The sequence below is a fragment of the Leiobunum rupestre genome, chromosome 8, assembly GCF_980474605.1.
Source record: "Leiobunum rupestre chromosome 8, qqLeiRupe1.1.hap1, whole genome shotgun sequence".
Lineage (NCBI taxonomy): Eukaryota > Metazoa > Arthropoda > Arachnida > Opiliones > Sclerosomatidae > Leiobunum > Leiobunum rupestre.
The window spans coordinates 59,840,400-59,858,920 of NC_143391.1; the positions used below are offsets into that span (position 1 = coordinate 59,840,400).

At 35.8% G+C, this 18,521-nt stretch overlaps 1 protein-coding gene across 1 annotated transcript; it reads right to left on the reverse strand.

The window, feature by feature from the left end:
- Window positions 1-330: 330 nt before the first annotated feature.
- On the reverse strand, window positions 331-1,785 carry LOC149933811 (uncharacterized). Its single transcript, XM_090157443.1, has 5 exons — window positions 1,627-1,785; window positions 1,321-1,548; window positions 1,031-1,253; window positions 620-957; window positions 331-546 (listed from the first exon to the last, which is right to left on the reverse strand). The coding sequence occupies exons 1-5, from the start codon at window positions 1,783-1,785 to the stop codon at window positions 331-333; spliced, it is 1,164 nt and encodes a 387-aa protein (XP_090013569.1).
- Window positions 1,786-18,521: the final 16,736 nt, after the last annotated feature.

Genomic DNA, 18,521 nt, shown 5'->3' on the forward strand with positions numbered 1-18,521 from the left:
CGCAGTCTGGTTTTCTGGATTAATATCTGCCCGAGAAAAGAGACCTGCCCGTTCTGATAAAATTTTTATGGCAGCTGTTTCTCCAAGAGAACGGAAATTTTTGCCCTCCTCTTCCGTTGCTATAAAATAACACTATTCTTTTAGTTACAATAAATGAAAATTAAGTAACTTTTCAATTATTTTACCAGGAAATAATTGAGATTTTCCTCGGGGATCAAGGAGCGCGGCTACGACGAAATCCGGGTCCACGATTTCTTGCCAAAATCGCGTTTTCATCCGGCAGAGCAACTCTTCTTTGAGATCTTGGAATAGAGGTGTTCTTTGCGCTTCCTAAATTTGGTCGTAAACTTCCAAAAGGGTCCCGATGACTAAATGAGCCACGGGTTCTTTTTTCTGGAAGGTTTTAGTGGCGATCTTTATTGGCTTTAGAAGCCGCAGCATCTCTCTCATCTGATAGAGATGGTTATCCGTCGGAAGAGCTTCCGGTTTATCGGGAAACGCATTTGCTTCCAGGAGAGTCTCCATCAGCGCTGGTAACATTCCGTCCTGGAGAAATCAGCAAAAATAAATCTGTTATTATCATCCCTCGCCCTTTTTTGGCGTTTAAGATGTCGCTTACTTGAACCAGACGTTCCATCGCTGAGAAGATGGAATTCCATCTCGTGGCGCTGACGGTCTTTACGTCAAGGCCCTCGGGTGATTTGGTCCTAAAGACTTCGCTCCATTTAGGTGACCGACGCAAGAAAGTCACCCACTCACTGATGCGTTTCACCATGCACTCGGCTCGCACGATTGTCTTGATGGAGTTATTATCAATCAACTGAAGCGAATGGCAAACGCAACGCTTTCTCGTCCAGGTCTTGTTTATTGCCTCTAGATTTTTATCAGTCTCCGTCACGAGAGCCTCTGATTCGTTTCTCTCCGGTTGGGGGAAAATAAAGAACATAATATCCCATGCTATAAACGATTGAAAAAAGATTATAAAATATAATCAATTTGCGTGTAGCGCCACCTCGGACACGAAATTTACCTTCATCCGAGGAGATATCGGCACTGTCGTCCCCCAATTCCAGGTCGGAGTCAAGTGAGGAGAGCGACGATGTCGTCAAAGCATCCGACGATGACGATAAATCCATCGAAGAGGGACTCGAACACCGGCTCTCCTCTAACTCCCACCCATCTGGTGCGATGATGTCTAACATCATAACAGCCTTCGTTATATTCGAGGCATTATCTGCGCAGATATTACTGACCTGCAAAACAAATAAAGTTATATTTCTAGCACAGTGAAATGTCAATGTTTGTAAAAGAATATCTTACAGAAGACGGGGTTAGACCAATTTCGGATAAAATATCCTTGATTTTGGCCAATATGTTTTCCCCTGTGTGGGCTTCCGGAAAATAGGAAAACGCCAGCAAGAGGTTACGAAACTGGAAATCAGCGTCGATAAACTGGGCTCGAACTTCAATTACAGCTTGCTGGTGTCGGCTGGACCAAATGTCTAAAGTCAATTGAAGAGTATTCTCCTTCAAGTTGCCTAGAATCATCTGAAATTTATAGAAAATAAGCTTAAAAGAATTTCAAATATGTCAAAAGAAAGTTCAGTTATGAAATAAAAAAAATACCTTGATTTTAGGTTTCAGCTCGTGCTGCACAATGCGGACAAGTTCGTCCACGACGGTCTTCCGGCTGTAAATGTCCAGGTAAGGATTGGCAAACTTCATGAGTTTTCGGAATCCTTTCCCGTCCACTGCGCTGAACGGCAAGCCGTCTACAGCAACCATATTAAAGGGGCTCCAAAGTTCGGTGGCAAAATGTGTGTAAAGTCAGTAAAGTGCGAAATTTACGGTTAACTCTGCCCGCCTCAGACAAGGCCGAGTGAGGGGCTGGGGGAAGGAAAAACATGCTCAATTTTCTTTTTTTTTGCCACCGAACTTTGGAGCCCCTTTAACCAGTAGACGTTTAAGTTTTTGCTGCCTGGCTTTCTTGACCGCCGGGTCTTCCTTCTTCTTCTTAGATGGAGGGCCTCTTTCCTCGTCCCCCAACAGATTAATTTGGTATGGGTCGTTACTCGAGATTACGTCCAAGTCAATCCCATGAACAAGCTTATAAAAATAATTAGCGAAATCGTTATGGATATTAATAAAAAGGAAAAAAATAAAATTACTAACCAGGTGCCCTTCTAGATTGAAGCGCTACTTGTACCTCCTGTAATCTCTCTCTTGCAAGTCTTGCAAGACGCAACAACCGAGATTGAGGGCGTGATGCCATCCTCCTCTACACGATTGCCCACGTACGAAAAGTACATATGGACCCCTTTCTTTCCATATTTTCCTTTGGCAAACTTGTCTTCCATAGTTTTTAAAACTACCAGAGGCTTGTCATTCGAAACCGCGGGAGAAGCTCGCTTTCGACTACTGCTACTGGAATTACTTTCCGAAGACCTACAAATTGCATTATTATATGCCGTGAAAAAGGTGCTAATTTAAGTTTTAGCATGCAATTAAAGACGATTAGAAATGCTAAAATTTTTATTTTTAGAAACAAAATTGTAGCTTCGTACTAATATAATTGGGTGTTAAAGATTGATTTTTAAATAAAAAGAGAACTAAACAACAAGAAAGGTAATTTTAAATAACGCAAAAAAATAGTTTAAGTTTTTTTTTAAAATTGGGCCTTTTTAAACCCAATGAAAAGTAAAAATACCAAAAGAACTTTAAATAATTACATTTTGGTATCCCAATAAATATTGTTGAAAGACGAAATTTAAAAGCAAAACTTCGAAGAACGAAACTTAAAGCAAAAAAAGCTGAAGAAAAATTTAGTAAAAACTAAAAGAAGCCTCGAAGATACAGAGATCGACAAGAAAATGTGACCCATTGGTGCCTTGTTCCTCTTTTTATACCCAACCACTTTCCTCCCCCCATCACTTTCTACGCGTTAATTGTTGCATCCGAAACCCGGCAAAGGATTGTCGCCACTAAGTCGCCGGGTTCCAAAATTTTACCTCCGCGGCGCGGAATGTTGGGCTTTCCACCGTGTATTTGGTCAAGATCAAATGACAATAGTGAGAGACACGCCTTTCACCATCTACATGTAGTTTCCAGATTTTGTACGACGAAGTAGACTCGCTGTCTCCTTCGCGTAATTTCCGAAGACGGATTAAATCTTCTATATATCCGGTCTCACGTGATATCGTCGTTTATTGAAATACAAATTAACCGCCGAATAATATTATCCGACCAATAATAACATTTAAATATGCTTACGTTTTAAAAAAAAAACTTAGGTTAGGTAATTTTGTAATTAGGTTTGGTAGTTTCACTTACAAGGAGCCATCCCGAAGTGTAACCCACTGATTATGATCAAACTCGGGAGGGGAGGGGGATTAATAGACCTTCATGTATCATGAAAAATCCTCAAGGGAATTTAGTCAATAAGCAACCGTTTTGCCATAGCAACAAAAAATGTTTTTGACAACAAAAAATTTAAATTTTCCTATTGAAATTAAAATAGAAATCTGACTGATTCCTAGGGGTCCCCCCCCCCGCGTGAAAAACTATAACACAAGCAGTAAATTTTAAGAAAAACGGTTGTAATTGATAGGAATTGATTGAAATACATTATTTGTAAAATATCCGAATAGTATATAGATAAATTGGTGTATTTGAAAAAATATATATTTTGGTCATCAATGATCAAAATTTGAATCAATAGATCATAATGGGCAAAATTTTAAATTAAAAAAATTACAATGATTTTACTAAAAATCCAAAATAGTTTGATATAAAATAGTTTTCAAAATTTTAAAATTTTGCTAATTTTTATTCATTTTTAACATTTAAAAATTCCACAAATATCGGGATATTAACAATAATAGCCCATCCCTATGCCGAGTTCCCCTTTCTTATTTGTAATGCGCTAGGAGACGCGAAGTCTGTCTATCACCTGTGGACGAAACTTTCGCTTTTCTTAAGCCCTTAACACACCAGCCCGGTTCTTATCCCGTTTTCAACCCCATTTAAAATTTGTCATAAAGCATGACTACGTTATATTGCAATTACAACCTTTTCAATGCTTTTCGCTTTAAATAGTAGTTAGAGATGAGTAGCGGGGCTACCCTACCCGAGCCGGGTTTTCAATATCAAAGTTTTTTGGCAGATCGGGTCGGGCTTTAAAATTGCCGGCCCGACTCATCTCTAATAGTGTGTTTACAATCGAAAATGCTCTTTTTAGACCTATTTTCCCTTTGGTTTAAACGAGATATATTTAAATAAGCTTGCGTTTAAAACTCAGGATGATAAACAATTAAATAAGCTTACGTTTAAAACATAGTACGATAAACAATTAAATAAGCTAGCATAAGATATTTACTAGGATATCTTTTGAGGTTAAATAAGCTTATTTAAGAAACTGTGGTCAATTTGTGACTAGTGTCCCTATTCCTACAAGCTCCGTGCCCCTCCCCCATTTTCCAACATTCCACTCGTACGTTTAGGTAACTTAATTATTGCGATCGCCTCCTCCGTGTATTTGGTCAAGCAACCCGCGTGCCAAAAATACGCTCTCGTCCCCCTTTCGAAACGGGGCTGGCTCCTAAACTCCTCTTATGATTACAATAGACTGGATATGATTTTGACGCTGGTTTTTAAAATCCCAGCTTCGAAAATCAAGAGGCGTCTTCGCGTCTGGACCCCAGCTGCAGATAGTGGTGAAAGCTCCCAGTGAAAAGGGATTAGGGCTATTTTGTTAAGGGGTTGATTTCTCTTTTTTTCTTTGCCTCTCTCAATGTTAAGCGGCGGGGGGGGGGGGGGGGGATTAAACACTTTAGAGACATAGGACGACTTTCCTAGGTCGGAATTTTATATCATGGCGCAGTTTTAACTTAGCATTGTTTCCTTAAAGCATTATTTAGTGTAGTAATTTTACCTAAAATGATTTATTATTCATTTTTAAAGGCTTCAGACAAAGTTCAAAATATTACTTATTTAAATTAAGCTTAATTTAATTCACAAAATTACTTTCTAATTAGATGGAAATGAAATGAAACTTGCAATATTAATCGAAAAATAATCCCCACTTTAAATTTCTATATTAATTTTTACTGCAAAATTAGAATATGTTTTAAAATTGAAAGTCATTTTTACATTTGTAGAAACGTTCGCGATTTTCAAAACCATTTTCGTACGCGTTAAACTCATATCCAGTAGAGATTCTAGAGAAGCGTAGGAAAGGGGGGAAGAGAGCGTACATTTTACACGACTAGAGAGGGAGGTGGGAAGATGGGGGAGGGGCAAGGATCTTCCTATAAATAGGTAGGCTAGCCACAAATGGACCACAGTTAGCGTTTCTTTTTAGCGTTTTACTTAGTATTTTCCCACTAAGATATTTTAAGTCGTTCTTTTGACAACCGAGGTAAGTAACTTAAACTTATAATATCATTCCACGGAATCCGTATAACTTAATCGCGTATTTAATTCTAATAGATGAACGAACCAGCAGAGGCAAAGCCAAATGCGAGGCATTCGCCTATTAAACTTTGGAATTCCCCGGTGAAGTACTGGGGATTTGGTCCTCCCCCGTCAGGAGGAACTGAAATCGACTACTCCAAGTTATCGGAGTTTGATCGGTATGTGTTGTGGTAACTAAAGTCAAACATCTGCAAATATGTATTATTATTGGTTTTTATACTATAGGTTGCCGAGACATGTGGAGCCGGCAGTACCTTACAAGTGTAAGGAAAAAGCTCCAAGGACCAAGGCAGGAAAGACAACTTTCCCTGGACAAGCCTGCCAGCTTTGTGAAAAAGTATAAAATTAGTTTTCATTTGAATTATTTTTATTAATCGTGTCAGTTTAACATATTATTTACCTGTCTTTTCGTTTAAATTGGTACTTAGATTTCCCAGAGGAGAAGAGAAGGGAGCGGATGAATGAAATGTCCAAACAACGGCGCGTCACTCTCTCGTGACTCCGACAACTCGACCGCGGTATTAGGACCTCAACACCTTGGGTGATCCCAGCCCTCCCGCCGTAACCGTTAAATTGTGTCGAAAAGGAGTCGGCCGCTAAAAATGCGAAAGCTGGACCGCAGCCCAAGTTCTTCGCCAACGAAGCGCTTAAAGCTTGATAATTAATCAAGTAAAAAAACAGCCCTTTTTAGGGCCACTCTCATTTTGAAACAAAGGTTTCACTTATAATGTATTGGGCATTAAAGGAGTAGGTTTACTAAAATAGTAGAAATAAGCTTACATATACGTTGGAGAGTACATCAGTATTATTCTTGATGAAGCGTCGGTAATAAGGTAACAAGATCATTGGTGGCGTGAGAAAACGTTAACAATAAAACAAGCCATTTACATATTCTGATTGAGCTTACACATAGGTTGAAGAGTTACGCAAATTGATATCGGAAGTATGAGCTGACACAACTTAATTAGTGTGTAGTCAGCAAAGGCGTCGCCAGGGTGTTTTAGGCAGCGCTTGAGCCACGTGAAACATTTCTGAAGTGCCCCCTAAAATTTCTTAATAGCGCCTCTTAAAATTCCAGGAAAGCTCCTATAGTAAAATTTTGTCGAATATTGTAGTACTTGTTAAAACTGAACAGTGAAAGATAATAGTTGGTTTTATAAGATATAAAGTGGTCTTGCACAGCTTGTTAAAATGTTGCTCTTACGTCCCAAGACACAGCTTTATTAGTATATTTTGCGCACGAGCGATTTGCACGTGCGCGCTAGAAAAACCTATATTCCTCGCGACTGTAGCGCGCGCTAGTAGGCTTGTGAAAGTAAGAGGCTGTGACGTAAGAGCAACATTTAAACAAGAAGGCCAAGTTAGTTTATAAAAAGAACTATTGATCTCATTGTTTCGATTAGACAAATAAAACGGTTCCTATATTAATAAATTAATAAGAAAATGTTTTATTTTATACCTTTAGGGCCCGTTCCAGAGACGAAAAACTTTCGTAAAGTTACGAAAAAGGGGGCGTGTCTAGTAAAAATACGAAACTTTTTCAAAAACGCGTTCCAGAGACATTTTAATGAGACAAAAAGTCTAGTATCTTCTACGAGAGCTCAGGAGCTTTCGTAGAGCTCTCGTAAATGCGTTTGGAGGCGAAAATTTTTTAGAAAATGGCGGTGAAGTTTCTTCGAGCTAACATGAAAAATCAAGGTGTAAACAACATCGAAACAGACATCCCGCTGAAAATAATGTATCGTGAGTGTCCCAATACTATGAATTGATTTAAAAAATAAGGATTTTTGGCACTACCAATCAAACATTTACCTGAAACTGCGTTTATTGAGCTACAAATGGGAATGGCCGAGGCACGAATTGAAGGGCGCCCCATAGATTAGATTCTGCTACGCAGGTAAGAATTCGTTTATCATTATTTTTATTTAATAACAAAACGAAAAGAAGAAAAAACGATCTTTTCGTTTTGATATTTTGGTGTATTATAAAATAATCTTATTATAGATTATTTGTTTTGGTAAGATGGCGAATTATTATCGACACCGATCTGTAAAGTTGAGTGTTTGTCGAATCATTCCAGGTGTCAAAAACAGTCAAATCATTTTTGTATTACCCCTCGATTTTTATTACATTTGCCTCCTTGTAATAAAATATTTTAAATTTGCTAACCAACACGTATATAATTATTGGAGTAGCTTGGGTATTTTTAAATTTAGCTGTCATTAACAGATAAATTTATCCTTTCCTGATCGATAAATAATCACCAAAAAAAAACACTTGAGAACATTGAACGGTTTGTTAAAAATCAAATCTACCGCCAAATCTAATATGAGTAAAAAGTAGAGTGTAGATGGAGCCTGGGGGGGGGGGGGGGTAGGAAAGAAAATAATAACCGCTGTTTTTTGCGTCTTCGTTGGGTAGCTAAAAGAGGCAGAAATATGGCTGAGTACGTTGCTCTTTTGACCCTTCGTGGAGCAAATGCGATAAATCAAGGTGTAAATAATGTTGAACCAGATGTACCGCGAGAAAAAATATGTCGAGAGAGACCCAATCCTATGGATTTGAGTAATGAAGAATTTTTGGCACATTACCGTTTACCTAAAACGGTATTTATAAAGCTTTGGGAAATTCTAAGGCCTGATTTGGATCACCAAACACAGAGAGGTCGTCCAATTGATTCTGCTACGCAGGTAAGAATTTCTTTGCCATTATTACTTAATAACAAAACGAAGAGAAAAGAAAGACCAATCGTTTAGTTTTATATTTAAGTATACATATAATGTAAAACAAAAAGAAGATCGATTGAACAGTAGTCTTTTCGTTTTGATATATTTCAATTGGATCAATTGTATAATGAAATTAACTTATTACAGATCCTCATATGCTTGCTTTTTTTGCGACGGGGAGCATTCAGTGGGTCACGGCGAATGATTATCGACACAGAACTGTCAAGTCGAGTGTGAGCCGCATCATTCGTCGTGTGACAGCGGCTATCAACAGTCGTATGCACCACTACATCAAATTCCCATCAACCCAGGAAGAGATCCTACGTACGAAGATCGGATTTATGGAGAAGGCAGGTCTTCCTGGGTGTCTTGGGAGCATAGACTGTACCCACATCCCCATCCAAAAACCGAGTACTCCCGATTCACATGTTTATCTTAATCGTAAAGGCCGGTACTCCATCAACGTCCAGTTGGTAAGCCATAACTTTGTATATTAAAATTGTGTAGTTAACGATACTTTTCAATATTTCTAATATTTACACTATTTTTTTTTACATTTATTACAATTAGGTTGGCGATTCCACCATTAGAATCCTGGACGTTGTGGCGGACTGGCCTGGGAGTACTCACGATCCAAGCATATGGGCAAATTGGGACCTCAGGACTCATCTCTCCTCAATGGATACAGAGGGATCATGGCTAATTGGAGACAGTGGCTACCCTCTGGAACCTTGGCTGATGCGTCCCATTCTCCATCCGGGAACTCAGCCACAGGAGAGATTTAACCGTCGTCTTAGAAGAGCCCGCAGTTGCATCGAAAGATGCAATGGTCTCTTCAAATCTCTATGGCGCGCGTTGAGTGACTACGGAGGGAATTTGTTGTATAAACCTCAAAATGTTTGTCAATTTGTTCTCGCTTGTGCCATTTTGTACAACTTCTACCTTGACGAAGGTGTGGAAATGCCTGAGCCAATGGTAGAAGATGGACAAGATGGTGCAAGTGTTCTCCCCGAGCCCCACAACCCACGCTTGCAAGCTCGTGCCAATAACATTTTAAACCAATTGGTCGAAAACCTAGAACATCACAGGAATCAGTAGACCAATTGGCTTGAAATGGAATTTTCATGGACTTGCAAGTGTTCTTTTTAATTATTACTTAACTTTAACTTAACTTTAATATAACTTTCACATTTTTCTTATTTTTAAAATTGCTTAATCCCCACTTTATAACGAGGTATACAACAATTCTCAGTGATGTAGTCAGGGGTCCAGGGTTTGGTGATCTCAAGTCAACTATCTGCAATTCCCAAAAATTCTTATTATTTTCTCACGATACATTTTTTCTCATTGTTACATCTGGTTATTCCTTGTATTACACCTTGATTTCTGACATTTGTTCCACTATAATAAACATTATTTTAATTCTTAAAATAAAGTATTTATTTAATATTGTAACTCTGGTTTTTAAGTAATTTGCATTTAAACCAAATATCTTATGTTTATTGAAAAAATTATTCACTCATGGGTAAAAAAAACAGGTAGGTGTTAACCACCTTTGAAAAAATTTAAATCTACCTCCAAACTTATGAAAAGGAAAAAATAGGTAGATGGAGACAGCTCCCTTGAAAAAAAAAAACTAGTCAGCTGTTTGACTAGACAAAAGATAAGAATATCATATATTTTTGATTAAACAATAACAGATTTGCTGTTGCAGGGCGTTTTTACATCTGAAAGCTCTCTCAACCAATTAAAAAAGGTTTAAAGCACATTCCAAACAAGGGTGTAGCCAGAAGGTCAATAAATGAAGGACACTTTAAACCAGTTACAGCAAGGCGGTTACACTCCAAAAGCACTGTTTAAAGCTACCATATTGGATTTGTGACATATTAACTCGTTAAAAAAGAACTCACTATCTACTAACTATGACTTCTAAGACTGCAACCAATATAGAAGCCGCTATTCCGTAGTAGTACAGATTAAAAATGCTCGACAGGTATGTCATAGACGATACTTTTGCAATAACATTTGAAAGATTGTCCTCTGAAATCCAAAATCGTCTTTGATCGAAATTAACTCGGCGCTGTCCGGGTTCGTCTTGATTGGTCTCCTTGTACATTAAAACCCTGCATACATAAATGTTAAAATTGTTTTTAAATCATTCATGTAAAATCGAGCTTTACACTTTCGATTAACTATAAAACATGAAAACTATTCCCCAATGTTTACTGTAACGATGTTTAGATCGTTTTAGAGATAATAAACATTAACCTTTACAGATTTTATGCATTACGTTTGATAATAATTTTGGTCGAATCTTTTGTCCATTTGCTTGTTTTTATAGAAATCTTAAACGCGAAGTTTGCCAAACCAAATTTATACATCGATTTTATAATTGTTACGTGAACTCTTAAAGTTAAAAGAAAATAACCGTTTACGAAGGTTTGAAAATGCACGAGATTTAAAAAAGACATCAAACTAATTAACATGTTTTTAAGTAACAATTTTTAAAATGGTAACGAGACGAATTCCGTTTCAAATTATACGATAAAGTAGTTTTGATTTTTCTCTCTAAAAGACTAAGTGTGGATTAATAACCTTTGAGACTCTTAGAAATGCTCAAGAAAATACTATATTGTTATCTTAATTTTTCTGCATGTCCATTTTTTCGGGGACGTTCTCTGCGCGTCTGTTAAAAAAGACTAAAGAGTTTTCAGTGATATATTTCGTAATTCGGTACAAAAGAGGTTACGAGACAAGTCTTCTGGGAAAAAGCAGTGGGCTAAACGTACTCTTTTACTTACCAAGGTAGTTTTTGGTATGCTAGCCGTGTATATTTAACTAATAGCTTTTCCGTCTCTACATAAGAAAACCTTTTACCAAATTTATTTATTTTCTTATCAATTAGTTAAATAATTTAAATATAGGATTTGAAGTAATTTGTTATTTAGAACAGTTGAAGATAGTCAAATAATTTCTCTAGTAGTTTTAAAAAAGGTAGAGGAAGTCTTACCTTAAGTAGTAAATTCACAAAAACCAACCGCTTCGAGCTCATCCCTTACGTAAATTAAGTTGTTTTGTTTACATGATTCCTATCTGGGCGGAGTCACAGGTACCCAACTTCACGTACTTCTATCTTGTTCAACAATTTCTTCTAACGTAACCCGATAAAGCCAACTGTCAAGCTCGGTTGCCATAGGGATTTAATCACGTGTAAGTCCGGTCATCAATTACACCCACACCCCCTTCCAAATGTTCAAGCTTTATAGAATTCTTGTTTTATTAGCCTATTTGACTCAAAATGCTAATATTATGTTAACCTCCTACAAGTCAGTTCTTTTCAAAAGTTAATCATATTTACTATGTTTGCATAACAATCACCAGGCGAGATATAAGTATAAAGTGTAAGGTCACAACAGCAGAAGTTTTACCTAGGTGATCTATTTTTACACTGAATATAAAAAAATGGCATACCAATGTTTGCGGTGTGATATGTTTTAATTGAGTTTGAGTGTTTGTTGCGGAGAAAATAAGTGGTCTGATCTTCAGACGTATTTCTTTTGGGACTGTTTCTCAGACCATCTAGGTTAAGAGTAAAGTCATAGAAGAAAGTTTTCAAACACTTTTTTCGTTATATTTTCGCTCTAATTTGTGTTATATTAAAATGATATAACACTTCGTAAAGGTCATGTTTCATTATATTCCGGACCAAAAAAGTTCCAAATAAACAACGCTTTTAAGGACCCCATTAAATTGGCACCAAGAAAGGACTTGAGCGCAGTTCTCATTTGCACGGTTTCCCAAGAGCACAGGTTATCATGCGGTTTTCCACGGCCACAGTTTCGTATAAGAGAACAAAGACTAAACTATACTCATATAATATGTTACAAAACGGCAAAAATTCTATACAAATATGGTTTTTTGTAAACCCTATCTCAACAACTGGGTTGAAAACACTAACGGGAAAACATTGGGATTTCACCACTATCCAACCTAACCTAACCTACAAGCTTCTCCAGGAGGAAATTGGGTCTAATGCAACTGTTGCAAGCTGAATTCATTTCTTTGAACCAGGAAACGTATTCCCAGCGTAACAGATACATGTTAATCTTAGCTGAAAAGTCGATCAACTACGATTACATTGCTGTTCGACGGGTAAAATATTCACTAGAGAATAAATCCAAGAACAGTATTTTCCCGTAATAAAAGAAGATAATAATTGCTATTCATAGCACAACAGGACCATAACCATACGCTTACAGTTCAAATAGATGCTAAACAAGGTTTTTTTCATTAAAAAAACACTACTTTAAGAAAAATGGCTAATATGCGAATTCGGAAATTTGTATAAGATTTCTTTACAATTCAGTAAAGTTCACATTTTTTGTTATTTTTATTCATTACACCTAGAATTGAAAATCACAGAAGAAGCCACAAATAATTGATAGAATTCTGAGATTTATAAAAATGCGTTTAGTTAATTCTCAGAATATCACCGCATTGGTTGTTCTTCGATAAATAAGTAGAAACTTTTTTTGCCAAGCCCACTTTTAAGACAAGGAGAACAATATTTTAATACAAAAATGTTTTCCTTTATATTATTGAATATATCTATTTTCTTCTCCAGTTTCGATAGCACCGTTAAATGAAATAGATCCAAGAGATTGATATTTTATCCGATCATCTTAAAACACAAAGGATAAGCCTACTACATCTATAAACTCCCAACTTATACCTTAGATTGAATCACAAAATTTTAGTAAAAGTGATTTAAGACTTGGATATTTCGAATCTACCTTTTGAACAGTTCCGCCGATTTTGAAATTAATTTTATATTTCTTTTCAGTGTACTACGACGTAGTTACTGCACTTCATTTTGAAGAAATGGGATACACATTAAAGGGTGCGAATTTTAAGCAGTTATTGTAAATTAATTTTTTGATAAATATTTTTAACCTACGATAAGTTGTAGTCCAGGGTAGAATAAACGTAAAAATAAACTTTAAAAGAGGTAATGTGCTTTAATGTAGCACCGATAGGTACAAAAATATAAAAATAAAGTTGTTTGGAAACTTTTCCTCTTGACTGTACAGGACACGGGATGAGGACCCGGCAAAAATTGAAGGCTGAAGACTATTCGTAGCACGCTTGGAGTTGTTTGGGAATTTTTACGCTTGTATTTAAGCTAGAAGTGGTCATTCTTAACATTTTTTGTACTTCAGGCTTAAAAGGATTATATAAATAGTTCAATAAGCACAAGAATACCTTAGGTCATTTTCGGTCACTAGTCCCTGCGAAATTTGAATTTGACCACTTTACGGCCTTACTTTTCGTCGTCTTGTAACACCATCTCGGAAACGAAATTTTATAATGTGTTCACGAATTATTTATAAAACAAATTTAAATATATAAATATTTTGTTTTAATACCGTTTGGTAATTGAAGCTTTAAATATTATAAAGAGCTCAAAGCGTTACTTTGAAAATAAAGATAAACGTTTATGGTAAGCAAGTGAATAGAAAAAATATTTGTTAATATTTATAGCTCACTAGGACAACGTAAGACACAGGAATGTGTGGTAAAGATTATTAAAGAATCAGCTCCATCAACTTGACCCCCTAGTAACGCTTTATAAACAATAGACCTTTTAACGAATTGCATCCATCTTGCACCAAAATTAGAACTGGCACCAGGATGGTGCAGAGAGTGCAGGAAAAACAAAATAATAGGCTTAATTAAATTGCACCCAGCTTGCACCACCTTGCACCACCAAAATAAGGGCTTGCACCGCTTAAGTTAAAAGTGTAACATTTGGGGGGCTAACTGAATAGTCAGATCCCAGGTCCCCCATATCAAAAAATGCGGACCCAGCTTGCACCACCTTACACCACTTTAGTTAAAAAGTTAAAATTAATAATTAAAATTGAGGTGTACTAAATAGTGCGCCCCGCAGGTCACCAATATCAAAAAATTATACGAGTTTCTATGCGCACCCAGCTTCCACCACCGAAATTGGAGCTTTTACCGCTTTAGTTATGAAGTTCAAATAAAAATTTAAAATTATAGTTTAATAACAAGTGTAACTTAACCAATATCAAGCGATTCAGGTTCGCTTAAGTAAATGAAGGTGATCATAACTTCTTGGTACTAATGTTTAAATGAGATTTGAGTCTTTTCCTGATAGTCATTTATGTAGTATAGAAACAAATTTTATTATTAATAAAATAAATCGTAGCGACAAGCGTACGATATTTAATGTCCCATTGAAGTTGAAATGTTTCCATGGCCCCGCTATAACCTTTTACGCCCCTAAGCTTCGATTCGCATTCTATGATTTTTATCCTTATGGGAACATTGCTTAATATCACCCTTTATTATCCTTCATAATATAAGCTGTTTTAAAAATTAGTCAATTCGACTAATACGTAAAATTGAAAATTACTCGTTTTTACCATCCTTATTTCTTCGCATTTATGGCATTGTTCGTCATACTTATCGGTGTACCTACTTACAATTTATTGTAAAAGCGTAATATTTTGCGATGTGCATTCAATGGATAAACTATTATGATTTATTTTAATTGTCTGTACCAGGCAAAGATTGTTACTGCAAATGTTATGGGCGCTGTAGAGAGGATGGCCGGTAAGAAGTTTCTTTATTAAGACAGGCACCGTTTCGTTGCAATTAAAGAATTTCAATTTGTTTGGGAACATCTCCGAATCCGTTACCTTAGACAAATTAACTCCCTTTTTTCGTATGTCGATACTTCTATACCTTCGAAAGATACAGCTTTAGCTAAATTAAATTTCTTCGAGGATCTCCAATTTGTTTTTCATTTCGTCGCTATCGCAAAGTGACGTTGCCAACAATTGAATTATGGAGTCGAAGGCGCAAGTATTTAAAAACTTACGGCCCTCTCCCTTAATTTTCTTTGGTCGCAGATCTGTTTGATTGACACTTTTTAACAGTTTAATTGGCATAGTTTGAATTTATGATGAATTGTCGGCTGTCGCCATTGCGCTCATTGGATTTAAAAATGAACCACGTCGCCTATTTAGAGGTACCTCGCCCAATCCCGTCCTATCTTCATTGCTGGCCATTTCTTCCGTCGCCTTTTTCTTACCCAGCAGGGAACGAGCAATCGGGAATAGCATCTACATAGAGCTTTTGAAAAAAATTGCAATGTTGAAAAAATATATTAGACCAAGATTAGAGAATAAAACAATTGAAACCGAAAGTCAGCCCTCGTGACCTGAGAGCAAAGGTCACGTAAGTCTAGACGTGAGTTTAACTTATATGCCCTTTATTTCACTAAAAATGTGAATTTTCACTTTTTTAAATCGTGGATTTTAGAGATACTTGACTTTTGCTCTAAGGTTTAGTCCTACAACTACCCTAAGCCGATATAAATTGACTTAATTAGCGTTGACTAAGTATTTAGTTTAACTCACTGCTCAAGAGAATTTATCGTTTGCTTGTTAATCCAGCTGATACCAAAATTTTACAATTTGACTTTTTGAAACCGTTTCAAAGTCTCTATTGTGAACGCGGCCTAAGACTCTTAAACTTTTAATCGAATATTTCGATAGTTTAACCCTTTAGAAGTTGAATAAATTGTTTAATTCGACATATAATTTGGAATGTTAATTCTAGTATTAATAAATATTTCTGAGAAGTTCACAGGCTCCCAGACAATAGTTCTTAGTGAGAACTATTGTCTGGGAGCGTTTTGTTACGTTTGGAATTTTTTAGTTACTTAATATTTAAAATTGTAACATCTTGTGGTCCCTGTCGTAAAAAGTAAGAGAGGTTAAAAGTAACGTAAGAGATACTTTCAAATGTTTCAATTAAGAAGGCTGAAGGCCCTCGAGAAGACCACGGTATTTTATAGAAAGGTTGATAGCCAGCCCCATAAGAAAAAAGGGGCCGTGGAGTAGCGGATGACGCTTTGCTCAGGGTCGTAGCCAGCAAAAATTGCGCCCCATAAAAAAAGCAAAAAATGTTTGAAACCAATATTTTGGTGCTCCTAATGGTTACTCAGGTCAGTGACGCCCGGAACGGATACCCCACTCGTACCTGTATAGATACGGCCATGCTTGTGACGTCTTGCATTCATAATTGAAGCTAGCAGTGAAAATGGTAAATATCGGACAAAGTGATGCAATGAGAAGGAATATAATATTAAATTTTGAAACAAAAAACTTTTGGCAGTTATAAAGAAAGCTATCTTGCATAATTTGCTTATTAAATTAGCCATTTTACCGAAAATCATGAATTCTGTTTCTACGGTAGAATTAGCCCTAGAAAAAGATTGAGGAAAATTATCAGCTCTCGAAAATCATAATATTGTATCAGTGTTTGGAGTTATATTTAGAAAAATTTTAATTTAAAACAGTAAGAAATTAAGAAATGAAAATGGTGTACCAAATTAATTGAAAATGGTGAGAAAAACATTATGAAGAAATTTGAATATTTTATTTGAAAAAGACCACATGATTTATTTTACAGTTATAAAGGAAAACCCTAAATTTAAAGATAATATCAAATACAAAAACAAAGTTAAACAATACAAAAGCTGAAAATTATGTAACAGCAAATCTTATCAAGGAATTTGATTATTTTATTTGAAAAAAAAAAGACCACATGATTTATTTTAGTTATAGAGAAAAAACTTATATGCACTTGATTAAATTTAAAAAAAAGTAATATCAAATTGCGGAAACCAATAGAGAAAAACCTTATTTACATCTGATTAAATTTAAATTCACGAATAACATCAAATTGTTAAGCAATACAAATTGTCAAATTGAAGCAGTGGAAGGCACACATACAAATCTCAGAAATTTAGTTAATTACATAATGGGAAATTCATTTTAGAAAGTTGAGAATCATATATGGTATGCAGAACAAATTCAAAATTAATGAAAAGAATTAAAGCATTGGGATTACAAAGTAGAGCCAGAAATTTTAAAGTGGTAGCTACGTCTAGTTAGATTATGAACCACAGTTCAATTATTACAAATTATTCGAATTAATGGACACATACGCTTTGCAAATGAGGCTTATTGTAGGGTCAAGTAAAATTAAGTTTAAATAGATCGATTGACTCGAATCTGAAAGTCGGTAGGACGAATTATTCACGGTGAAATATTTCATTATTGTATCTACTTTCTGTTTAGTCGGCTCTTACCTCTGGTGAAATAAATTTCCTATGTTAACAGAAGTGATTAAAATAGAAAGCAAACGCCGCTTGACTAAACCCGGTTTAATAAAGGTTTAACACTACTTCAAGGAAAAATCAAGGATGGGTAAAGCTTGGGTCTATTTGAAAGATCATGTTTAAATATACTCCAAAATATAAGTCACAAAATTTTGTCTTTTTTTAATGATGATAAATTAATTTTTAAACGAGCGAAATTTACTCGCCAGGCAATCTGCCATTTTCTTTCGTGGTGACGTTTTTGGACTTTAATCACGCGATTGCTTGGCGCTATAACAGCAGAGCGGGCGCCAAGCAAGCGCGTGATTACAGTCAACACACGTAACCACGTAAGAAATGGCTCGTTTAAAAATTAATTTCTCGTCATTAAAAAAAAGATTTAACGAAAATAAATTTACGACTGATATTTTTGAGTATATTTAAACATGATCTTTCAAATAGACCCAAGTTTTACCCATCCTAGACTTTTCCTTAAAATGCAAAACAAAAGAGACAGAGAAATGTGGAAAGCGGTGGAGATGCACAAATAAATAAATTTAAAAAAATAACTGAGCTTTGAAACGCTGGTGTATACATACAGTAGATAATAACGAAGTAGTCGAACAAATGCCGTATTAAAAAAATAATTACGTAAATAGGATATAAATGGGTAAATAAAAGTTTAAATACATATATGGCGGAGTTGATCGGACAACTAAATAAATAAATAAATAAATATATATATATTTATTTTTTAACTTTCGAAATATTCCGCTTAGGTCTTTTTGGAGTGGTTTCACCGTCAATTAAAGCTGTCGACTGGGCAGGTGTATTCTCCGATTTATCTCGTGTGCTAGCCCCCTGCACCGATTCAGAACATTCTGATTCAAACGCTGTGACCTTACTTTTTACTGATCTCTTTTTATTCTGTTTCGAGATTGCATCTAAAACATATTGGGGCTATCTGAGGTCCATAGTTTTTTTAAATCGGGAATCAACTATTTCTGGTAGCATACAATTCTTATAAAATGTTAATAATTTATCCTTAATTTTGGTCTCCCAAAAGTGGTCATCTTTCTCGATTTTTTCAATATGAATACCAATTTCCGTATATATGACAAAATAAC

Bases quoted from the DNA above. Each gene is read 5' to 3' on its own strand.
- LOC149933811 (XM_090157443.1), bottom strand. From the start codon at position 1,785: ATGGTTGCTGTAGACGGCTTGCCGTTCAGCGCAGTGGACGGGAAAGGA. The intron at 1,254-1,320 runs GTAAGATATTCT...TTTGTTTTGCAG, and splicing joins TTGGTCTAACCCCGTCTTCT to GTCAGTAATATCTGCGCAGA. The intron at 958-1,030 runs GTAAATTTCGTG...AATCGTTTATAG, and splicing joins CGATATCTCCTCGGATGAAG to CATGGGATATTATGTTCTTT.